Source organism: Bos indicus x Bos taurus, chromosome 2, assembly GCF_003369695.1.
Source record: "Bos indicus x Bos taurus breed Angus x Brahman F1 hybrid chromosome 2, Bos_hybrid_MaternalHap_v2.0, whole genome shotgun sequence".
In the NCBI taxonomy this organism is placed as follows: domain Eukaryota; kingdom Metazoa; phylum Chordata; class Mammalia; order Artiodactyla; family Bovidae; genus Bos; species Bos indicus x Bos taurus.
The window spans coordinates 44,233,744-44,259,918 of NC_040077.1; the positions used below are offsets into that span (position 1 = coordinate 44,233,744).

The 26,175-nt window shown below is 38.1% G+C and overlaps 1 protein-coding gene across 1 annotated transcript in view; it reads left to right on the forward strand.

Moving 5' to 3' along the window:
* Positions 1-8,349: 8,349 nt before the first annotated feature.
* The window catches only part of ARL5A (ADP ribosylation factor like GTPase 5A), a 28,659-nt gene continuing 10,833 nt past the window's right edge, over positions 8,350-26,175 (forward strand). Inside the window, exons 1-4 of the mRNA XM_027560753.1 lie at positions 8,350-8,728; positions 19,091-19,151; positions 20,259-20,406; positions 22,148-22,231. Of these exons, the coding sequence (XP_027416554.1) occupies positions 8,683-8,728; positions 19,091-19,151; positions 20,259-20,406; positions 22,148-22,231 (339 nt within the window). The 5' untranslated portion in view covers positions 8,350-8,682. The remainder of the gene's footprint in view (positions 8,729-19,090; positions 19,152-20,258; positions 20,407-22,147; positions 22,232-26,175) is intronic.

Here is a 26,175-nt window from a genome sequence, read left to right on the forward strand (position 1 = left end):
CTTAAGGCTTAGAGTTTATTGTGTAACTGATACTAAAATACAGATACATACTAAATGAAAAGTTTTATTTTTGCCAAGCACATCAAGCACCTTTGAAAAATACATTTTCCACAAATACTTTGTTTTTAATGGGTTTCATTTAACAATAGCAAATGATAAGGAGGGGAAACAAGTCTTAAAACATTTTGAGGCTGTATTAACTTGTAGTATAAACCACATATTCTGTACTTTCAGCATATATAATTTCAGAATATGTAAGTCATATTCTGTAATTTCAGTCAGCGAACATGTAACAATGCAGACTCGTGTGACCGTGTGGAAATGTAGTCTTGGGAAAAAAGGAATGCAATTTGTCAATCCTGATGTTAATTCTCAAGGCTGTAATGTGACTCCAGTGTTATTATCAGCAATGTTTACTCCAATATTTAAAGCAGCACTTAGATATGTTTTTAAATGACTGATAATTCTCTCTTATCTTTATACAGTTCTATTGGAAAGAAAATTGACATTCACAATTCAGACCAATAGTCTTTCCTAATAAGAGAGTCTTAATGATGTGACAATATGTCATTGCACTCAGTTCTTAATGAAATGAATTTTTTAAATATAAAACAAATTCTGAGAAAATTATATGTTCCCTTTGAATAATTTGTTAATTACTTTAATTATTATTGTTGTTGTTTGCAAAGTGTATTTTTGGAATGTTAACCTCTTTTCATACCTGCATACTTGAACTTGTCTTTTGTGTGAGGGCCTTAAAATTCATAATAGGAACCTAGGGCAGTGAAAGGGAGGGAGAGAAGGAATCAATGCCAAAAGATGGTTTGCAAATTTAAACTCCTTGAATGAACATATCATAACATGTTGCTGAGGCCCAGGATGTCTGTTAAGAATGTTTCTAGGCAACCTTAATTTGCATGCCAGTGTATTTTCTTAATTACACAATTTTATTTTGGTATTGGGTAAAAAATAAAAATAACATAATGCCACTATAGAAGCTCAGCTGGTAAAGAATCCACCTGCAATGCAGGAGACCCCGGTTCAATCCCTGGGTTGGGAAGATCTGCTGGAGAAGGGATAGGCTACCCACTCCAATATTCTTGGGCTTCCCTGGTGGCTCAGCTAGTAGAGAATCCGCCTGCAATGTGAGGGACCTGGGTTCTATCCCTGGGTTGGGAAGATCCCCTGGAGAAGGGAATGGGCACCCACTCCAGTATTCTGGGCTGGAGAATTCCATGAACTATACAGTCCATGGGTTACAAAGAGTCAGACACGACTGAGCAACTTTCACTTCACTATAGAAATTGCCCTATATATTGATATTGATATACTACCTCTTCTCTAGAGAAGACAAGCTGTCTTTAAAGAGAAAAACACTTTTCAATAAGTAGTGAATTTATTACTCTTACTGCTAACCCTTGCTGCAAAGCTAAATGAATAAATTGTTAAAATATACTTTCCCTTTGGATTTTAAATTGTTGCCAAAATGCTCTTCACCCTTTCATTTCTTCCATGTTAGTGAAATTTTCTTTGTATTGGTTCACAGTTTATCAAGAGGCAAGGTAAACATTCAGTAAGTCAGTAATCATAGGAAATAAGACAGACTGCAAGGAAATTGCTTTTTTATGCAATTTGTTATATCATCAAACTCTAAAAGCAGATTCAGAGACCTGATGTTTAAGTGCAGCTGGTTTGCAAATTCAAATTTTGTTGATCCTTGACTTTTCCTGCATACTCTTGGCCATCTTGGAAGCCCAGGCCATTGGAACAAATTCATATGAATGTTTCAAATAAATGGGAATGTACCCCTATTTCTTTTATATTTTTGCCTATATTTCTGTCTTTCATAACACTGTTGCATGTTCTTTTCTTTATGAATTATATAAAACTCATTCTTTGAATAACTATGAATGAAAACATGATAGAAAATTATATAATTAAATTTGTTTCTTCAATTCCTTATACCTTTAAATATTGTTAATGCCATAATTGTTAAGTTACTTACTAAAGCTATGTCTATAGGACAGAGCACAGAAAAGTCCTCTTCTTTTAAATTATAATCATAACCAAACCACTCAATATTATAGTTGTCAAACACCAAGGATAACTCTTTTGTTGCAGTCAAGTTAGTCAAATAGTAATCGGTTTATATGGACAAACAGCTACAGCATTCAAAAATTACTTTTTAAATGTTTATCCATTTGTTAAAATAAAGTTGCTCAAGTGAAACTCATCCTCATATAGCAACTCTTTCTCTCTGCTTGTGGATGGTTTCATACCAAATGCTTCATGTAATTAAGGGATGATATGAAAGGACTAGATAATATTTCATTGGATAATCTTGACTAAGGGCTGTAACTCCCACTTACCATGAAAACATATAAATAAGAGTGAATAGTCATGAGTTTGGGGGAGTCATAGTTACATATGAAATTTTCCTTTGTTTCTTTTGATGTATTTAAAATGTTTGTAGAAAGATGGTAGAAAATGTTACTAATGCATTTAGAGTGTCTGGGGAATACACTGATGCTTCCTCTTTGAATTACAGCGTAAAAGTGAAGACTATCTAGGAACTAAAAGTGGCTGGCCTCTAGCTTTTCAATACTTTGTAAGTGTTCTTGGTTATGTTCTGAACACTTAAATTTCTCAACAAATGGCTCTGTGTATATGTAGGGGCCACTCTTGCTCCGCTTGCATGCCACTTTCACACATCTTTAACTGAAATCAGTGTGAATTCTGTATGTATAAGGGATGTATTTAAAGATGCAGGATCATTAATGCTATATTGTTGCATACTCTTTTTCATATGCCTTACAATATTTTCTGGGACATTATTAAAATGAAAGCATTTTATTGCCAAAATAAATCTATGTTGTTATTTCTAATCTGCATTAGCAGTAGAAAAATAATGTAGCAAAAACATATATTGTACAGTACAAAATTATAAAAGATATATATTTTGCCAATAATATAAAAATAGGTTGAGGAGAAAGAAGCACATTTGTTATAGCACAAACTTATAACAAAATCCACTGTTAAATTTGGCAGTTGTATTTTTTAAAAGTATATAGATTTAGTTCTAAGTTTTATCAGATTTATTTCATCTACCATCTTTTTAACTTGCTGCTTGATACTTTTCCAGCAATTTACTTCAGAGCCTTGCAATCTGTGGATGTAATTTATTTTACTTTATTCCCTTCTATAAAACTCATTAAATTTTATTTTGTGATGACTCATACTATATTTACTGTTCTTATTTCTTCTCCTTCAATAACCACTACAAAAGGTAACATCCAGTGAGCTCACAGGGCTCCTCTGAATTGTGGACATGTTTGAAATGTTTTCTATTTTTCACAGCCTATAGTCAAAATGATAAAGAAAGATGTCCCAATAAGTATTTAGGGATTCTTCAATTTGTTTTATACGGAATACTATTTTGAAACATAAGTAAAAGCCATTAGCAGTTTTTTTGAACGGTTAGTGGGAGGGAAAAACAGATAAACTTATTAATACTAAAACTAAACACGGCAAACTGGTGTAAAAAGATTTCCCTACTATTCTGAGAGCTGTTGACATCCCAAGCTATTGCTGTATTTCCAGCTACAGAGTGGAAAAACAAACAAAAAATAATAACAACAAAAAAATACCTTTATCCAGTATTTTTCCTTTCTTTAAATTTTAATTATTTTGATAATTTACCCCCTTTTATTTCCTTATATAGGTAAATGTGTAGCATTCTACAAGGCATGCTGGGTAAAATATACTATGCAAATGTGTACAGTGCTGCATGTTTTGTTCTCCCTCTGCTTTAGTGGCTTTAAAGGAAAAAAAAATGTGTTGTTATTTTTGTGAACCAAAACATTTAACAAAGAAAATGCAGAGTGCATGCATATAGTATTCTAATTTCTATGGATTTGTTTTATGGAATTTAAATGTGTACAAACCAACTGCATTAATTTTTTTCTTTTATACAATAAATGAAAAAAAAAAAAAAACCACTGAAACCAGCGTTATACCTCTCCTTTATATTATTCTGGAGATATACTAAAGATATACTGGACATCAGTAGGTATATTCCTCTATCTCTTAAACAAAAAAAAGTCTAAACATTTAGCCTCAAAACACAGAGTCAATTAAATGATTGTTACCTGAATACTCTGCTAGGTATTATGAAGTACTTCACAAAAGAAGTACTATTAATATATTGGGAAAGAGCTTGTAGTTAAATACATACACATACTCATACAAATGCATAACGGTGTGTGAAATAGAATATGTTACAATATATGTATGAAATAGGATTGAATATAGAAAAACAAACAATAAACTGTATTGTTCACAAGAAACCTCTATATTATTATTTTAACAATTATCAGAAGTTTCCAAAGGTATTTTGCACTAGTAAGAATTCCATGGATGGCATGTAGCTTATGACATGACGTTTCACAAGCTCAGTGTCAAGTGTCTATGCTATGACTTGATCACACTTTTCTCTCAGTGTACAATAAGTTCAAAAGAAATGTGTTCTATGTTGATTATTAACACCGTATTGGGATTATACAGTAATTTATTACAGCCAAATTATTCACAAGCATTATCACATTTGCTTCATCTGCCCTCCATCCCCATGGAAAATAGGCAGAGCATAGGTTATTAGACACAACTAAAATGAATAAATCAAAGCTCATTGTAACCTTTCTCTCTGAAGTACTTTTATCTAAAAAATATATTAGATGCTTTTAAGCTGGGAGGCATCTGAAGCATACATAACCATGCCTGGAATACAATAAATATTGACTGAATTAATGGTACCTCAGTTATTGGAGATGTACTAAATAAGGCTGCCCCAACTGTCAAGGCATTTCCACCAACAAACTTCAAGTTCCAACTGGAAGAATCGCAGCTCACTGCAATCATTCCATCAGCCTGGCCCTATGCCTGAAGCCAATCAGTACATCTCCACTAATGAGATACTTATAGAGGGAAGCATCTTGCTTGTCCTGTCATACAACATACAGATTAACATACTGGTTAGACTGTGGCCTCTAACCCTGGCGGGTTCAAAGCCTAGATCCAGCAGTAACAAGCTATGGTTTTGGAGCAATCACTTAACTTCCCTGGGCCTGTATCTGTTTTGGTAGAGCAATTTTTCTTTTGATTATGGGTCATATTTTCATGTTTCTTTGAATGTCCAGTAATTTTTTATTGGATTCAAGGTATTGTAAATTTTCCACTGTGAATGACTTGATCTTGTCATCTTGATCTGTGAAGAATGTTGGACTTGGCTTTGATAGACAACTGTGAATTAGTTTGAGCCTTTCAAGTTTTATTTTTAAGCTCCTTTAAAACTGGTCTAGGGTTTTCCTTGTAGCTCAGTTGGTAAAGAATCTCCCTGCAGTGCAGGAGAACTGGGTTCGATCTCTGGGTTGGGAAGATCCCCTGGAGAAGGAAATGGCAACCCACTCCAGTATCCTTGTCTGGAAAATATCCTGGACAGAGAAGCCTGGTGGGCTGCAGTCCGTGGGGTCGCAAAGAGTTGGCCACAACTAGCGACTAACTCACAAACACAGAGTAAGACTTATCTTTAGGCTAATTTAGCTCCTCTTTAAGGCCTCTGGGGTATCTACTGAATGTCCTATATATTCCGTGTCTTCTCCTCACACCGGCTGAAGAGAACTCACACTGGCCCTTTGTTATCTCTGGAGATTACTTGTTTTGCAGCTCCTCAGTGCTTTCTTTTTCCTCAAGTCATTATTGACTAGCCTCGTACTGGTTTTACATTACACACATACAGACTGATATGCAGCCAAAGGCTCAAAAGCTCAACCTATGTAGATTTCTGAAGATTTTCTCTGGATAGCTTCTTCCTTTCAATCACTCTGCTTCACAGATTGTAGTAGCCTTGATCTCTCTCTGTTTCCATCTCAAGGAGATTGCCAGACTCTATCTGAGTTTCCACTCCCACTGTAGCTAGCTAGAATTGCCTCCAGGCAGAAATCCACATAATAATAAAACTATCCCCATTTGTGTCTCTTATCAAGGATCTCAGTCCCGTGCTGGGTGTTGGCCAATATCTGAAAACAGTTGTTTTCTATATTTTGTACAGTTTCCTATTTATTAGTGGTAGGAGTGTAATTCAAGACCATCCCTCTCTCTTACATATGGAAGCAGAAGTCTCTCCAATGACATTTTGCTCATCATTATAGTCATGAATAAATTAATCTTTAAAAAGTCTCATAATAAGAAGTCTTTTTACAAACAGTTTCATACCATTCAACAAATGTTCCCAATTACTTCTATAGTAGTTCCAAATTTGTATTTCACCCATGGGTCCTACAGTTGGACAAGACTGTATTAGGAAAACTTCTTTTCCATGCCCTGCCTTTTTTTTTTTTTTTTGAGAGATACTTAGAAAATAAGCTGGGAGACCATCTCCCGGGTAATAATGTAGGTTTATAAAAATATGAAGCCCTAACTTCCCAAGTTAATGTGGATATGACATCCATTGCATTAGCTACAGTGTGCAAGAATGGACATATTAAGAGAATATAAATTGGTTATGCAATTTTTTTGTTTTTCTAAACAGTACTTTATTATGTAAATATAAACATAACAATCCATAAATTAAAATAGATTAAATCCATAATCCATAAAATAATACTGTAATTTTCTTTCCCTTCATATGTCTCCTATAAACTTTGGCTGTTTAACCATAAGCCCCAAAAGAAACCAAAGGAGTTTTTTTGAACAGTTGTTTAAAAGGAGACATGCTTCAGTCCTCAATGCTGCCCTTTGTTTTATAGGTACAAGCTTTCCAGCTCAGACAACTAAGAAAAACTGTAGACTGTCTTAATGTCTTCCTTAAATGGCTCATTTTTCTATATATTGACATGAGATAGTGTATGACTAGGAGAAGTGGGGTGGAAAGGTGGAGTTCATTGTTGATCTTGATTCATTTCATTCAGCTCTTGCAGATGGGGGACAGAGCAGTTCCAAATGACTTTTACAGCTCTCTTCCCTTTTTCTTTCTGTTCCTTTTTACCAAAGTTAAAGGTTGGAGCTGTTTCTTTTTTCTTTGTGGAAGAGAAGAAGTAAACAACCTTGGTTTCTTGTTTTCCCACCTCTTGACTCTAATAAATACAGACTAATTATCATAGACATCCAATGATCTAGAATCAAAAAAGATCTTAGAGGCAAACCCTCTGCTTCCATATGTCAAAATGGAAGCCTGGTAAGGCTAAGTAACCTGCCCAGCTAAAAAAAATAACACGCAAAACAAGAAGTTTGATATGTTACTTAATGATTCACTTGTATTCTAGCTTTCAGCTAAGGAAGTATCCCACACTAGAGGGTGGATGAAATACAGTGTGACACTTGCATAGTAGGTGACACGGCTGTTCAAGGTGTGCAAGCCCCAAAGAGCAGAGAGAACATTTCCCCAGCTGTTTAACCAGCTGGGGATAATGAGAGTTACAGCTGGAAAGGACAGTTGAGGCCAAACTGTGGAGTCAATGCATATATCTCTAAGGTATTTGGACTTTACTGCTCAAACAGCTTTAGGTGCCACTACACATTTTGGAGCAGGCAATGGCAACCCACTCCAGTACTCTTGCCTGGAAAATCCCATGGATGGAGGAGCCTGGTAGGCTGCAGTTCATAGGGTCGCCACGAGTCAGACACGACTGAGCGACTTCACTTTCACTTTTCACTTTCGTGCATTGGAGAAGGAAATGGCAACCCACTCCAGTGTTCTTGCCTGGAGAATCCCAGGGACGGGGGAGCCTGGTAGGCTGCCGTCTATGGGGTCGCACAGAGTCGGACACGACTGAAGCGACTTAGCAGCAGCAGTAGCAGCACACATTTTTAAACCTGGGAGTGAACAAATCAAGATCGTTGTTTTGGGCAAGATTAATCTGCAAGTGGAGGGATACTGGAAAGCGAACAACATTTTAGTACAGGACGGCCATAAGGCCACTGCTTAGGTAAAGCCACCCTTTTGGGTGTCGGCGTCGAGATTTGAAGGATAAAGTAATCAGCCTCTCTCAAAGACCCTGATGGAATTCACGTCTTCGAAGGCTAGGAGGTGGGGCTTTTGATTAAGTGTGCGAACAAGGTTGGGGAAGAACACTCGATGACTTGTTCACACTATGGCTCTGTGGAAGAAAGGTAGAAAAAACGCCAAAGCAAGCAATCCAGAGCCACCTGTCCCAACCCGAAGCCCGCTTTGCCTGACCGAAGTCCCGCCGCCTACAGGTCGGTAAGATTGACAAGTAAGCCAGGGCCAGGCGGGCGCTCTTTCCCAGGCCCCGCCCCTCCGGCCGCGCGCCTGCGCCTTCCGTCCCTCCACCCCGCCCCGCGCCTCCCCCGCCCGCCTGGTCGCCGCCGCCGCAGCCGCCCGAGAGGAGCTTGGGGAGGACGGTGGCCCGCGAGGTTCGTCGCACACAACGCGGCGGCGATGTCCGCGAGCCAGGCGGGAGCCGCGGCGGCAGCGGCGGGGCCTCAAGCACGGCACGGCGGCCTGGGCTTCGGCCTCCCTCCGGTTCCTAGGAAGCGGGCCGACGGCCAGCGCGGCAGCAGCAGCGGCAGAGACGGAGGCTCCGGCGCGTCTCTCTCCTCCCCTTGAGCCTGAGCCGGGGGAGGCCAGGCGGCCCGGGTGGCTGGAGAGGGGTCCGCTGCCCGAGAATGGGAATTCTCTTCACCAGGATATGGAGACTGTTCAATCACCAGGGTGAGGGGCTCAGGCCGAGCGCGTACGGGTCGGGGAGAGGGTCACTCGTGGCCGGGTGGGTGGGTGGGTGGGTGGGGGTCTCCGAATACTTCCGGAATGTGGGCGCTGCGGTCGCGCGCGTTCTCTGCGCTGAAGTGCGGGCTGTTGCGGCTGCGGGCCTGGGGCTGGTCGATCCCACTCCCAGCTCGGGAATGGTTCCCGACTCGCTGCCCTTTTGTCTTAGGAGACCTTCCTAAGAAATCCATTCCGCAAATACACCCATTGCTCCGATTTCTGTTGGGAGTGGAAAAGGTCTCTTGTCCCACGTTCGACGCCCCTTGAGTGGCCCAGCCTGGCTCACGTTTCCGTCCTTCGGCGATTGGGTTTGCACACCACTTGAAGTACTGGGGTTCTCTAGGATGAAGGTTATAGGTTGTGGCCGCAAACGCACCCCTGAGCGACCGAGGATTGCAGAATGCGGAAAACATGAGAAATCTCTCTTGACTTAGCTAGTACATTCAGGTTTATGAGCCTTCCTTGCGCCTCCACCTCCCCGTTCCTCCTCCCCGCCCCCCGCCCCCCCCCCCCCCCCCCCCCCCCCCCGCCTTTGGAAGATTCTTCTGCATCCTAAGTAGTGATGGTCCTCTCTCCGTTTGCCAGATTTGTATCTGTGTTTAAGGTTAAGCTTAAGGTCATTTTCCTACTCGTGTTTCTTGTTTCTTATTTAAGTAGAGGTTTTATGGCTGGATTTAAAATGTTAAAGTATCATTGAAAGCACTTAAAAATCATATCATGTGAAACATCTGTTAACTGTAAGTGACTAGTAATTTACCAGATATGGAGTGTATTATCATAAAGAGATGCTTAAGTTCATCTAAACTCAAACATTACCTTGAAATACATATCAGATTTATTGACATTTGTTAAAAAAAAAATAAGTGTAAAACTGGGGGAAAGAGGATGCAATTTTAACAAAAAGACAACACAGCCATTAAGATACAAAATAGTTACTGGTGTACTTTCATTTCTTTTTAACTCAAGTTGGGTGATTCATCATCCCGGCTGTCAATAACTTTGTATTTTCCTCCTGTGAAGCTGGTGTTACTGTCACAGCCCAAAATTTTCCAGTAAAGACATAAATGAATGGTGGCATCTATTATGTGCAACCATCCCTGCTTCCTCCTTGGTAATCCAGCTGCTCCTACAAGAAGGCAATGGGAAGGGAACAGAACTGGAACTTGTGATCTCCAGTTTATCTTTTAAAAAATAAAGATGATAGTGTAGATCTCATGATACTAAATGGAAGAGCAACATTTCAAATGATTTTCAAATGATGTGGAGAATTTTCATGAACTGGAGAAAGCCTCTTCTAATATACACTGTCTCTAGCTAGCTGTTTCTGTTGAGAGAAGGGTGAATAGAAACCAGTTGCTTAACCTTTGTCCATCTGGGTCTCACCTAGAGTAGCAGGATATCTTGACTGTATGACCATGGAGCCCACAAATCCTGAAAACTTAATCTGTAGGTCTTAAGAATAACATGATACTGGTGGTACTTACAGTAGATAGTCTGTTTTAATGTTTAAATCCATAGTTTGTATTATTTTTAGCAAAGCTAATATTTCTACTCTACTGTGAAATTTAGAAAGATTGTTAATTGATCTCTAATCCTGCAAGAAAAATTAGATATCTCCATGTTATATTTTGAGTCAATGATAAAATTGTCTCTGTTAGTGAAGACAGAATTCGAACTTTGCCAGCAGATATTTGACAGTACTAGATAATGATTTGTGCTTTGTTACCACTAAAAATCACTGAGTCGTGTTCTTATTACCTCTATTTTGTGGTAATTTTTGACTGGACCTTTTTTTTCAGTATTGGGAAATAGTAAGAAGTTAATGAATTTCTAAAAATTTAGATGTCAGCATTATGAAAATATGAATAAACGATTTCCTATTAAATGATGTGATTGTCTTATCAGCAGGGTCACTTTAAATCTATCAGGTACTTGTTGGTCTTTTAGTTGTGAATTAAACTTTATTTTACCTCCAGAAGATGCAGAACACAGTCCTATGTTCTTTTCACATAAACTCTTGGAAGGAAGTTTTGAGGGATAACAGAATTTGCTATGATGATGAAACAAACTGTGTGATATCTCTATCACCCTTTAGACCAGCTTTTTCAATTTAAGCTTAGTTAGGTTGAGTACATAGTGAAAACTAATTGTATATTGCTCAGGCTTGAAAACCCAGAGGTTGCATTTACGTGATACTTTAATAGGGTACAAAGTTTGTCTTAGATGCTGTTGTATATATCATTTTTTAAAGTTTCTACTATAGAAACTTTGAAGTAGGTTTTTGGAGTAGTTTTTCCTTTGAAGTAGTTTTTCTTTTCTCCTGAAAATAGGAAACTGAGGTACTAGTGGAATGATTTTCCTAGGTAATGCAACTAAATACTGCAGAAATATTTTGCTGGCCTTAAAGAAGTGACTGGCATCGGTTTTTCATGTGAATTCTCCACCCTCCCCATTGCCCCACCCCCATCCCCATTGCTGTTTTTCAGTTACTAAACTGTAAGTCTTTACAACTTTAGGGCTTGGAAGAGTTGCCACTAGTACCTTTTAGTATAGAAGGCCTTGTGATCAGAACTCCATTTGTTCATTGAACAAGTATTTTGAACACCTGTTTTGTGCTGGGGTCTGTTGTAGAGGGCTTCCCAGGTGGCGCTAGTGGTAAAAAAACCTGCCTGTCAATGCACGGAGACAAAGAGATGCAGGTGGGGTAGACCAAGAACAAAACACACAAGACCCCCTGCCTTTATGTGGGGAGATAAGCTAACTTTGTCTTTATAGATAAAATAATAGCAGTTAATATTGACTTGCAAGGTTAGGGTCCATGTGTTTCATGCAGCTAATTTAGTCTTCACTTAATTGATTTACTCTTAGTAAGAACCCTGTGAGCCTGATAGTCTCCAGTTTTTAAGACAAAGAAACATTAGGTAATTTGTTCCAGGCATTACAGTTAAAAGTGATAGACTTTGGTGCTAAGTTGCTTCAGTTGTGTCTGACTCTTTGCTGCCCCATGGACTCTGTCCATATGATTCTCCAGGCAAAAATACTGGAGTGGGTTGCCATTTCCTTCTCAAGATTGAACTTGAGTCTCCTGCATCTCCTGCATTGGCAGGTGGATTCTCTACCGCTAGTGCTACCTGGGAAGCCCTTTTAGATTGAGACTTTAACCAGGATCATCTAGTGCCTGAGTTGGTGCCCTTGAAACCTAACAAAAACTTCTTTGTATAAGAAGGATTCATGTTAGATAAAAGGAAGAACTTTTAGACTCGTGAACTGTGAAAGAAGTTATGAAGTTTCCTCATGGGGAGCGTTGTTTCATTCTCCTGATTAGCTCACAGAAAAGGAATGATCCATTGTGAATGAATTATGTAGAAGCTGCCGGTGCCGCAGGACCTGGTGCTGGGAAAGCCACCTCTGATTCTGTTGATCTTTTCATCGTGTGGGAATTCAAATATGTAAATGAGCACCTATAGAAGCTGAGTAGCCAAAGGGGTGAACTGTACCAGTTATTAAAACTTTAGCTCCAAACTCACCTTTTTTGTGTGCTCTGTGCATACAGAGCTGGGTCCTTAAATACTAGGCTTTTAAAGGCACGGTGTCAAGCTTTGTTGGTAGGTGGCACTGCAAGAGGAGGGGGCTTTCTTTCTGGATATGATGTGCCTCTCAGCAGGCCCTCTCCTGCTCCGTGCAGTGTGGACGCCTTCTCCAGCCGCTGGCTCTTACACTGTCTAGTGGTCACAGCAGCTTCCTCTAATACCCACTTCAGTTGGTTTCAGAATGGAGGTCCTCCAGGGAAACACTTCCCAATGAACAGCTTTCCCCAACATGCTAGAGGGAGGATTTCCAGAAAGAGCCACCGGCGAGTCCGCACAGCTACTTCTCTGACATTCAGTGAGCCATGGCCAGGCCCTCAGCAAGGTCTGTATCTCAGTCCTGGGGAGCTGTGGGGAGAAGCCCTGTCTCAGCCCTGGGTGGTGAAAGCGCTGTGTATTGTCATTCCTTTAATCTTTATTGTTACTTCTTGTTAGCCAGTCCCTCATTACTCCAGTCCTCTGGAGTAGTTATTTTCAAGTTCAAATTGCTCTGTGGTTTCTGTTTCCTAATTGGATCTCTACTTTTTTCATGTGTAATTGTTGCTTTTCATTCAGCAAAGTTTTTTGTCCCCCTCTCCCCATCCCCCGCCCCCAGCTGAAACTTCACTACCATTGCTGTAAGTTGCAAGTTTATTTTCAAACTTCGTTTTTTAAATTGATGATGCTTTTAGATTTTGCAAATTGAATTTTTAGTATGAGGGACTTTATCGATTATCTCCCTTCTAACCTTTATGTCTTCCAATTTTGATTTATTTATTCATTCATACTTTATTAAGTACATGATTTACTCTATAGATTCTGTGTTAAGACCTGTGAAAACTATAGTATACCTGACAGAAATGGGACTTTTTGTTCCTTGTGAGACAGAATCCTTGGGACTTAGTTTGGATATGAGGTGAGAATGAAAAATCAGGGTGACTCTCAGTTTATCTGCCTTAGTATTTGTGTTTTCTAGCTTTGGTATGATTCACAGAGATAGAAGTTCTCCAGGATAACGATGACTTTTTTTTTGCTTTGCTTAATTTACTGACTGGTAGTTGGCAGGATATATATTGACTTTTAGAACCTGTTAGTAAATAGAACTGGTAGGCTGCCTGAGTATATCAGAAGGAAACAAAGAAGGGAAACAAGCATTTTGATGACAAGAGTCAAGTATTGATTGGGAGACTAAAGCCCAGGTGATAATGCAAAATTCCATCCAGGTACTGTGACAAGTGTACAGTTGTTTGGGCTTATCTGAAAAACTGCAAGAATGCTGTGGCATAGATACTCTAAAAGAAAAATCATACTAAGTAGTAACTTGTCATAAATCACATGCATCAAAGCATTGAAACAGCCAAAAGTTTTGTTACATTTTCACATGATAACTGTCTCTTGTGTACACATTGTATTTTAGGTTCTATGTATTATTTGTTTTGAAGTGCATTGTAACACTACCTGGAATATGTGTTTTTCATAGAAGTCTCTTCTATCCTGGTAGTGAGAGAAACAGGTTGCAGTGGTGAAAGAATCTAAGGCTATTCAGAGAAGGCTGATGATTAGACAGTGTGAATAATCTAACCCTATAGTTGGGGATAAAACAACTCTTCACCTTTGACTTGGCACCCTTATCTTTGAGCCCATTGCACAATGATGTCTTAATCTTATAGTTCTCACTGTGACCCACATGCTATACCTCAGACTTAGGAAGCTATTGAGAATAGCCATGGTGCTTTATTGTAAAAACACAGAAATTCAAATAGAGAAAAAACAAGTCTTGGGAGGGAGTAGATATAAGTTGGTATTGAACGTGACTTGTGGGTGTTAGAGATGATGAGGTGAAGGGCCTCTGGCTCGTGGCCTCATTGAACTGTCCTGATCTTAAGACTGAGCCAGGCAAGGTCCTGCAAGCATGGCAGTGTCGAAGGTGAAGCAGGACATGCCCCCGGTGGGGGGCTACGGCCCTATCGACTACAAGCGGAACCTTCCGAGTCGGGGACTTTTTAAAAAAAAAAAAAGACTGAGCCACAGAACGTGGGGCTCCCCAGAGGTTTTCTGAATTCTGCGCATGTTTGATGGAGAAGGCAATGGCAACCCACTCCAGTATTCTTGCCTGGAAAATCTCATGGACAGAGGAGCCTGGTGGGCTGCAGTCCATGGGGTCACTAAGAGTCAGACACGACTGAACGATTTTACTTTCACTTTTCACTTTCATGCATTGGAGAAGGAAATGGCAACCCACTCCAGCGTTCTTGCCTGGAGAATCCCAGGGATAGGAGAGCCTGGTGGGCTGCTGCTGTCTATGGGGTCGCAGAGTCGGACACTACTGAAGCGACTTAACAGCAGCAGCACGTTTGATACGAGATCCTTTCTTCTTTTTAAAATATTTTAGCTACTAAAAAACCTTCATGTGTTCAAATATGTTAGCTTGTATTTCCTTGATTGACGTTGGAAATCTGCTTTATGTCTTAAGAGTTTGGGGGCATATTTGCATATTTATGCTTTTGTAAGTGATGGTTATTCACTGAGTTTGTAAAATTAGTTAGAAGAGGGAGGTTGTTTCCAGTATGGAGAGTGGTTTGAGCTGCTCTTTCCTTCGTCTCTGAATATCTCTTGACAGTCTTTTCTCCTGTTTATTTTCTACCACACCAGGCATGAATTCTCGCCCTGTATCATCCACTATGCCTTCTCTCCCTAGTGTGCTGCTTTTATTTCTAGGCACTAGTGAAGAAAGACTTAACAAGACTTTACATCTTTATCCACCAAATCATGTGACCTAATTTCATCTTATTCTCTAGTTCATTCATTCAGTGGCTTGTAAAAGACATTGTATCTTGAAGCTGTTCACCCCATCCTATCTTCCACTTGTGTCAGGAGAAGATGAAATCCCACTGTGAACTTCTCGTGCCATCTGCTTTATCTCAGTGTATGTGTGTTATTGCACAGTGGTTGGTTCACAGTAGTTTGACTTTATCAAGTTCATCTTGTGGTCAGGTATGACACAGAATCCTTCTTTATTTTTTTTTCTTTTTTGCTTAGTTAGTCTTTCCTCACAGAAATGGTAGAAAATGTGTTTGAAATCAAGAAATAAGTCCTATGGGGCATGGCTAAATTAAGGAGACCACTTTAAAAACAAAACCAGGTAGGGTTTTCCCCTAAAAGCAGTTACCCTAGGAGGCCAGATAGTTTTCTACTGATAAGTCCTATTGTTACTTTTTGAAATACCTTTTGAAACTACTTTTAGAATTTTTTTTAGAGGCATATTTTAAAATCATCATTTAGGGATCACACCTCATTTAATAATGAAAAGGTAACACTCATCTTAACTGCTTTTTACCTTATGACTGAGATGATACCATGTGACTCCCCTCCCCTTTTAAAATCAAATTCATCTTCAGGGGTTAAACGGCGACCATTGGGAGTGTTCAAAACAGTGTGTCTCAGGCTCTGAAAGCAATTGCAAGAGAAAATTGCAAAATATTTTGAAAAATGGCAGCATGGTTAGAATAAGTGTTTAACCACCTTTAGGGACTAAGGACCTTGCCAGAGATAGTGCTATTGTATTTGTGATCTCTCTGTGTAAGATTCATATACACACACACATTTTGTAGTTACTGTGTAGTTATGTATCATAGATCCTTGCCTACATTTGTATTGGTTTTGCCCCTATTAATTTTGTACTATTTTTAGAGTACCATTTCTCTCATTGGTCAGGGTAATTGTATTTTCTTCCTGAGTACTGGCAAGTCTGTCTAAATTTAGTGCTGCAGCTAATACAAAGAGGTTAACAAAATAATGTTCCTAAAACTTAAAAATAAGCTGATGTTTTATTAATTATAAAAATTGGTATTCTATTCAAGTGGGAAACTAAAAACTCACGTAAGTCAGAGGTCAGAGAATAGCTCATTGTGAATTCTGCTGGTATTAAAATGTTTATAATTGCTAGTATTACTAGAACTGAAAAAGATATCTGTCATTAGAGAGGAAGTGCTCAATTTGAGGACATAGAAAAATATAGAGTCAGGCAAAATTGCCATGCCATTTAAAAACTTCCCAGGTATAAAGGTCCCCTGCTCCAAGGACTCAGTAATCTGGCCCTGTTCAGATGTGACCTTCCTGTGAAGATGGATTTGCCACTGCCTTTTTAACACTCCTTTGAGGAAGCCCATGCTTCTGATTTTAATCTGGTCACCCTTTACTTTTCCTTAGGAAGAAACTCCACTTGTCAGGTAGTTGTCATTTTCTCAGTTCCTTCACCCTAGTCATCTCTAAAGATGAAAGAGACTGGGTCCTGCATTTTTAAAATGACTTTTTAGAACCTGTTTTGGGGAGCATGGTCATGTCACTTTAGGACTCTAGTGGTTCTAAGCTGCCTGCTCTTCAAAGAATGAGTGACTGGACAAAATTGATTTTATTAAAACTTTCTGGGACTTCCCTGGTGGTCCAGTGGTTAAGACTGCACTTCCACTGCAGGGGGTACAAGTTCAGTCCCTGATTGGTGAATAAAGATCCCACATGGTGTGCAACCTAAAAAAGAAAGCACTGGCCTGCTAAAGTATATTATTTAAAGCCATTTTTTTTTTCTGTTTACTTGATCTTCATATTTTTGTGTAACTGGAAGTACCTATGTAGCATTAGGAATTCCTCTTAATGGTAAGTGTTGTGTTTGGAAAACATCTACCACCTGACTGCAAAAGCTTTCTCTTGAAGAGCTCCTTTATCCTTAACATTTCTTGTTTATAGAATGAATATTAATTCAGCATTTATTATACCAGAAAAGTTGCAGTTACTAGGAAGTACCCTTGAAGGGTGCCTCATTAAACTGAGATGATTAGTGTTTGTGTAAATCATTATAAGTGCTCTGTTAGAGGTGTGGCAGAAGAGCAGGAGAAAGTGATTTTTCTTGGGAAGCTATACCTGAAAGATTAGTAGGAATTCTTGAAATGGAGAATTGGAGACGATAATTCCAGCACAGGCAAACACCATGAGTAGAGGTAGAGAAATGTTTGCTGTGGATGTAGGTAGCAGCTTGTGTAGGAAGAACAACGTGAACTCCAGCTTAGATGCCTGATGGTCATGGTGAGGGATAAAGCTGAAGCATACTCATTTGGGACTGGTTTTGTATACAAGGCTTAGAACTTGTACTTTGTTTTCCTGTCAAAGTGGAGAGCCGTCATTTCATTATCAGCTTTACAGTGTAGAAAAATTATTCAAGAAACAACAGAAAGATGGGTTGGAGGTAGTCTAGTTAAGCACAGTAAGAGATGAGGAGGACTGCAGCTAGGACAGTGGGGAGGAGGTAGGTTCAGAATATATTTTTGAGGGAGAATAGAACTTGGTGACAAATTAGATGTTGAGGTTGAGGGACTCCAAAGGCATCTGAAATAATGGTAATACCAGTAAGCAAATAAAGTAGGATAGAATCAGGAAAAGGTTTGAAAATTGGGTTTGGGGATGTTGTTGAGGGGCACTGTATCTATCCACTAAGATTGGAACTTAGGAAAGATTTGGGAACATGGATTAGGAACTGTCTTTCTTGGTAGTGGGCACTGCCCAAGTGCTGTTGTACGTATACAACCCTGAAAGATAGTATTGTCCCTCCCTGTTTGACAGTGAGGAAGCTTAGGGTTAGAGGAATAAGTCATTTGCTCAACGTGACACAACCACATGTGTTTTCCCATCTTGCTTCTGTTACCTGTTGCTGTGTAACAAGCCAATTCTCCTTAATTTGATGACTTAAAGGAATTATTACAATCTCTCATGGCTCTGTGAGCTCACTAAGCTCAGCTAGGAAGTTCTGGCTTGGGGCTCATTTGATTACAGTTGGATGACAGCTAGAACTGGAGTCATCTCCGGCTCCACCTGGCTCCATATCCAGGGTGGTTTCTTTGTGTGTCTGGCATCTCAGAATGGTTAGAACAGCTGAGGGCAACTGTGCTTCACCCGGGCTTCCTCACTCATGTGCACAACAATCATGGGGTAGTCAGACTTGTTACCTGGTATCTGGCTTACTCCAGGGGGAGTTGTCCAAGAGCTGGGCAGCAACTGCAAGGTGTGAGATGATCCAGGTGTGGAAGTCACACAGTCACTTCTGCGTCTTGTTGGTTAAAAGCAAGTCATCGGACCCGCCAGGATTTAAGGGAGCATGAATATCCAGAGACCATCTTTGGAGATTAGCTTCCTCCATGCGCTGCTGTCTTTGGGAGTCGTTTTTAGACGGGATGGCAATAGATGGGCCCCAAGATACCTTGCCATAGCCATAGGTCCTTAAATTTGATTAGAAGGACCCTATGGTTCACATGTGCTCAGATACTTAGAGATGCCTGCTAAAGGCAGCTTTAAAAGGCTGCCCTTTTTCTCCCTGCCATTCACCCATCTCACCTGTACATACCCCATTAATGCCTTAAATTCATATTTAGAATTTAAGTAACTTAGTCCAGTGTGAAACATTAACAAGTTAAGTCTTACATAAATTGTTGTGATTGCATTTGGAATAGTTGACTGAGAGTTGGCTTCCAAGGAGTGGAAAGAATGTAGTACTTCTGGCTTCCTAGACAGGTGAAACTTATCTACGCAGAATGAGGGGTTAGACCAATAATTCTTCTCTTGCTGTGATGTTCTTCTGAGTTACAAGAAGGAATAAAATGCCATACACTGAATTACACCATGGCTGAAAAGAGTAGATGAAATGGGAAAATTTTTAATTTTTGATTAATAAATCAGTTTTTTTTTTTTTTTCCAGAGCACAAAGTTATCATTGTTGGGCTGGATAATGCAGGAAAAACTACCATCCTTTACCAATTGTAAGTACTAACTAGCTAAAAAATTGTATCTTTTTGTATATAGTTACTTTCTCTGCCAGAGTGATACTTAATTAGCAAAAGCAGTAAAAAATTTTATGGAATCCACATTACTCTGTAAGAAGGCAGGTTGGCCATGAACCAGGAGCCGAATTTAAGCAACTGCTTCTAGAGAGCTAGAACTTTATAAGACGTTGAGTGTTGTTCAGTTGTTCGCTTATAGAGAGCAGACAAATATTTGTTTCTGTAGTTTCTTGGAATGAAACTACAAAGTGTTCCAGCTAGTCCATTACCTAGTTCCACCTCTGTTTGAACTCTTCATTCACTCTTTTTTTTTTGAAGTTTCAAAGAGCTTTATTGTTTTCATACAACACATGATAGTGATGTATTTCAGGTTTTACCAAAGTGTGGCATCTTAAAATTAGGGATGGTTCATATCTATGATTCCAGAAATATAGTAGTTTTTTCAACATAAAGAGTCCAGTGTGTGTATTTGTTAGTATTCTTCTGAACATTATTTATTTGTGTGTGGTGGTGGTGGTGGTGTTTAGTCGCTAAGTCATGTCTGACTCTTTTGCGACCCAATGGACGGTAGTCTGCCGGGCTCCTCTGTTCATGGGATTTCTCAGGCAAGAATTCTCAAGAATTCTTCCAGAGAATCTTCCCAACTCAGGGATCAAGCCTGCGTCTCCTGCTTTGGCAGGCGGATTCTTTACCACTGAACCACCTGGGAGATCCTACACGTGTGTGTAATATATGTATAATATGTAGTATCCTGTTTTTATTTATTTATTTTTTATTTGAAGTACAGTTGCTTTACACTGGTATGTCAATTTCTGCTCTGCAGCAAAGTGAATCAGCCATACATACATATATAAGTCCTCTTTTTGGATTTCTTTCCCATTTAGGTCACCACAGAGCACCAACTAGAGTTCCCTGTGCTATATATACAGTAGTGAACCCTTTGTTCACTCTTAATAAACCTAATGGAAAGGGGATATTTGGGTATAAAATATAAAAGGAGGTTATGCTAATTTATCCCTTAGTTGAAAAATATTCAAACAATCTAGTTTCTTTGCTAATTGTGATATATTTGAACTTTTCCCCCAGTTCTATGAATGAAGTTGTGCATACATCCCCAACAATAGGAAGTAATGTAGAAGAGATAGTGATTAATAATACACGTTTTCTAATGTGGGATATCGGTGGCCAAGAATCTCTTCGTTCTTCCTGGAACACTTACTATACTAACACGGAGGTATGTTTCTTAATATACTAAGTCTTTTGTGAATATAATACTTGGGAAATACTTTCTAGATATAAACTCTTAAAGTTATCTTTTTGAAATATCACAGTATATTAATGTTAATATAAGTAGACTTTAAACATAATGGAATCTTTAATTCCCTCTTTCAGGGTCATTGTTCTGTATATCCAGTCTCATTGAACCGTAAGAAGAATTGGTGATTGATTAGTCTGATTTTATACTGATCCCAGAGCTTGTCTTAAATAATTGTTTTTCTAAAGAACTCCATTTCACAGTTTGTAACTTCATTTCTTTAGTACTATTTACTTGTGTCTGTATAGAGGAAATCCGAGTTAAATGAGGGGACTGGTGGTTTGAATCCTTGTTCAATAATTTTACTGTGTATTTTCTTTTATGCAATGCAATTGCACATTAAAGAACTCTTTTTATTATAAAACAGTTTAGATATAGTCATATGTTTTATTTACATATTATTTGCCAAGAGGAAATTTCTGACATTTGAGATCTTCACTGTATAGACCTTGTAAGATTAAAGGCTATGATATTTGTTTTTGTAGTGCTGGTTATAAGTTAATAAGTCTCCAACTGTATATATGGATGAGGCACTGTTAAATGTCTCTAATGACTTGATTCCCTAACACTCTGTTAAGAATTTGATCATGTCTTTTGGAGAAGGAGGAGTATATATATGATTAGTATCCCCATATAAAATGCTGCATGTATTGTAAATTCATGCCATCGTCTTGAAAATCAATAGCTTTGTTGAAAGGTTTAGAGTAGGACATGTCTTAGAGCAATATAACCACATATCAGTAAAGTCTCAATGGGAGAAGAGGTCAAGTAGCAGTTCTCTTATCCATCTGCATTGTGGTTGATGAAATCTGAAGAATAGAGAAGATCCTGAAAATTAAGTGGTTTGTTTGGAAATGCTAGTTCTAAACAATATATAGTGCATACTAATACTAGGCAGTCAAAATTAACTTGGGCATAACCAGTGCCATCATAAAGTGACTATACCTGCTCCTGTTTCCCTGGTGCCTTTTGGTGCTCATGGAGTGGAAGGAGGGGCCATTGGAGCTCAGTCCCGCACAACTCCTTTATGAGTGTTTGCATCTTCTGATGCTGGTCTCGTCAACAGTTCAGGAAAGAGCTGAACTGATTGTGCTTGCAGTAGCAGGGACCACTTATATAAGGAAGAAGGCATGGTTTTAGATACAGATTTATTCTTTAAATTTGTTGGGTTTTTTTTGAAAATTAACTCTCATATTACTTTATTCTCATACACCTGCCCTTTTAGATTTTTAAATTGACATTAATAAATAGTATCTGTCTAGAAGTAACTTAAATTTTGGGTCATAATATATTTTTGTCTTATGGACTTACAGTGCAAATAGAATTAAGATATTAGATATTAATTAAGATATTATAGAATTAAGATACTAATTTAGAAAACATGTTATATTTTGCTTAGTTTATTAGCAGAATATTCTAATAGAATGATGACATCATATTGTCTTTTATTTTCTCTTAAAAATTAGTAAATATGTTTGAATTAAAGATTAGACCTTTAGGCTTCACAAAGTATAGTGGGTATCTCTGGTTTTCAATAATACTATACCATAAGGTTCTAATTTCTTGATAGTTGTTAGACTGTAAATCAAATAAATACTTGATAAATTTTACAGATAGCAAATTATGTAATCACTAATGACTTTTTTTGTAATTATTTTAGTTTGTAATAGTTGTTGTGGACAGTACAGACAGAGAAAGGATTTCTGTAACTAGAGAAGAACTCTATAAAATGTTAGCCCATGAGGTAAGTAGGATTCTGGCATTAGATGTGTGTTGGGGGGATATTTCTGTCACATTTTTTACTTTATATTTTCTCATGGGGATGCTATTTCAGATTTTTGGAAAAAATTATTTAGCTACTGAGTTTGTAATTTTGACACTTTCCAATTCAGAAGTGTATCTGAAAGCAGTAGAATGTGGAATCACTTGTAGATTTTTAACACCATTTATCTTGAATAAATTTGGTTTAGAAGTTTTCCTGGACAAAAAGATCTAAAATGGCTTTCATTTTTCATTTTAAATTGATTAATCATACAGAGGATTATCATTAAGACTTTACAGCATCTTATTTCTAAGACACACAGCAAGTTCTGATGATAACTCAGTTATCTGACTAATACTTAAATTTGTTGCCCTTTAGTCTCTGGTATTTTTCCCTCAGCTGAATAAAACTATGTAACTAGCCATATTTTCTTAGCCCTTGAGAAATATAACTGTTAACATAATTTGAGAATTAAATGGACTGAATAATATAGTCAGTAATGATAATAGTAACTATAAAATCATATATTATTTGTAATAGAGTTGTACCTCTGTGTTAGCAGTTTTGGTTCTAGGATGCCTGTAGGTACCAAAATCCAAAGATGTTCAAGTTCCTTGTATAAAATGGTACAGTATTTGCATATAACCTATGCATATCCTCCTGTATACTTTAAGTCATCTGTAGATTGCTTATAATATCTAGTACAGTGTAAATGCTATGAAAATATGCAGCAAATCCAAGTTTTGCTTTTTGAACTTTCTGGAATGTTTTTCCCTGAATATCTTCAACTTGAGGTTCATGTGACTGCAGAACCCATGGATAAGTAAGGCCAACTGTAGTGGCATCTGATTATTTTCACTTGCCTTTAATCACAGATGTTACTTTCTCAACTCAAAGGTGGCAATAGAATAGTAAATACTTAAATGTGTTGTATAATTTTTATTTGAGTGTAATTTTAAGGAAACTGGGATATCTTTGTAATGACGTTTTATATTAGTTTTAATACTGATTCAATGGCTTCCTTTTGTGATTTTTGTTAAGAATTTTGGTATGTTTCACATGTAAGGAAACTTGGTGAAGTAGTTATGTAAATTGGAGTTTCTGTTTTGCTTGTGGTGGTCATACCCACCAAGATGCTATTTTGAACTGATTCTAGCAGCTGTTAAATCTTTGGAATTTTTTTTTTTTTTTTAATTCATCTTGCCTTTGTACATGTATTTAACAATTTTCAATTCAAAAGAGGCATGAGCTAAGGATTTTTAAAATGTCCCCCTTTGCATTTTACAACAATGCATCTTTCTTCAGTTTTTACCAAAGAGTTGTTCTGTTGTTGTTTTATGAAGACTTTAGAAAAAGAAAAATAAGACGCAAAATGTATTTGTCTCTTGACTATATTTTTTACTCTGTTAACAGGTAGCCTCCCTATTTGATTCTTACTCTAATTGGCCAATATGTAGGACATCAGTATTATAAAAAGTCCAGAGAGTAGGGCTCTAACAGAGTCGTTGGATTTTATGAGTTGAGTCATTAACTTGCATAGATCAATTAACCTCGTCTTTTATGGATTAGCACACTGAGGCCCAGTAGTTTATGTGACTTGATGAGCTTTTGAATTTAAGCATTCACATCATTCAGGCTCTTCACTAGCTGCTGTTGAGTCACTTCAGTCGTGTCCGACTCTGTGCAACCCCATAGACGGCAGTCCACCAGGATGCCCCGTCCCTGGGATTCTCCAGGCAAGAACACTGGAGTGGGTTGCCATTTCCTTCTCCAGTGCATGAAAATGAAAAGTGAAAGTGAAGTCGCTCAGTCATGTCCAGCCCTCAGCAACCCCATGGACTCTGCAGCCTTCCAGGCTCCTCCATCCATGGGATTTTTCAGGCAAGAGTACTGGCGTGGGGTGCCATTGCCTTCTCTGCTCTTCGCTAGGAAAAATAGTAAAAGCCAGAAATAGAGCCTAGCTGGAAAGTGAAAGAAGGGATGAAAAATAGTAAAAGCCAGAAATAGAGCCTAGCTGGAAAGTGAAAGAAAGGATGAGATTACCAGAAAAGAAAGGAATTATAGGTAAAATTGGGAACTAGAGTTAAGTTACTTAATAGGGTCAGGAAGAGCCAATAGGCAGAGTTCTGGGGAGGAGCTTCCGGCTCAAGGATGAGAATTTGTGAATGAAAAATAAATTCTGACATGGGTTAGTCAAGTGCTTCATGCATACCACAATAAACAACAGTCTTCTTATCATCACCAGTAATGATTCTATGTATTATGAAATACAGAACTAGAGCATTTAAATACATTTCTGAAAGCTTCATCTTAAATGAAGCACAAAAACATTGAAACTCATGAATTTTTTTTAAAATTCCAAAGACGAAAGAATAGATGTGTTTTATTCAGAATGACTCAACTTCTAGTAATTATCTTTACAAATGGAGTTTGAGAAACAAATTGACAACTATATATGGCATATAGACAATGCTAATAAGTAAATATGTCTGTGTGTGCTACTATTCATTTCCTTGACTAAACTAAAAACTATTTTTAGACTCTTAAGAACAGAAGTCTGTGGTATGGAGCAGAACTTTTTCAAAGTGTTTAAAATGGGTGATAGACAAAAGATCACCACTCTTTACCTTGTACTTTGACCTCTTGTTAAGTCAAGTAACAGCCTTAATCCAGTGTATCTCTTTTCTACTGTTTAGCATAATGCATACTTTGTTGTGAGGTTATTTTAAGAAAAAGTAAAGGAAGACGTAATTTTCCTCTTTTCCTAAATATTTAAATGTAGATAACATAGCTTTTAAAAAAATCAAGAACCTTAAATAAAATTTGAGCCTTTAATATCTAGAAAAATTACATTCAATATGGGTTTTTTCTTTTTTTTTTAGACATTGCAGTACCTGGCTCTATTTCTTAGGTTTTCCAATTTTCAGTCTACGGGCCTCTCCAAATAATTTTGTTACTAAAAGTGATGAATATAGGTAACTTATAAATAGCATAAACTATGTGTCCTAACTTGTGCCAAATATTTCTGTTGTTAAGTATTTCTAAAGTGTGTTCCTTGAACATGGCAGCATTACCTGGCATGACCTATATAAAGATTGCAACACATGCTGGCAAGAAGAGATAGTGAAACCTAAACGATAGGAAGATAGGAATTAAATCCCATGGAAAGTCCATCTACTCAGTGATTCAGCCATATATCAACTATTGATAACTGTTCCATTTTCCAATTAGGATAAGAGAAAAAAAATTCATATACTTGATAATGCATATGAGCACTAGTTATAGGTCATCCCTTCAACTTTTTGCCTTATATAAATAGGCAGGTGATCTGAACTATAGGTGAAACGAATTGAAACTCTCTTGGGGGAGCGGTAGTATTTTTTTTTTTTTAATTTATTTGAAGGATAATTGCTTTAGAATATTGTGTTGGTTTTTGCCATATATCAGCATGAGTCAACCATAGGTATACATATGTTCCCTCCCTCTTGAACCTCCCACCCCATTCCACCTTTCTAGGTTGTCACAGAGCATGGGTTTGAGCTCCCTGAGTCACACAGCAATAAATAGGAACTCTTAGAACTTAATGTTTTCAGAGCAGTGGTCCCTGACCTTTTTAGCACCAGGGACTAATTTTGTGGAAGACGATTTTTCCACAGTCCTACGGAGGGGAAAGAGATGGTTTCCTGATGATTGAAGCACATTACATTTATTGTGCACTTGTATTTCTATTATTATTACATCAGCTCCATCTCAGATCATCAGGCATTAGATTCCAGAGGTTTGAGACCCTCATGCTAGAGTATCCCTTCTCTGACCAAGTTACTCAGGTAACTCTGTCCTTATCTGCAGTACTGTAGTGCCGTCCTGCAGGGGGCACTGTAACTAAGTCAGTCTCGTTTATGTAAAGCATGCAGCAGAACTCCTGT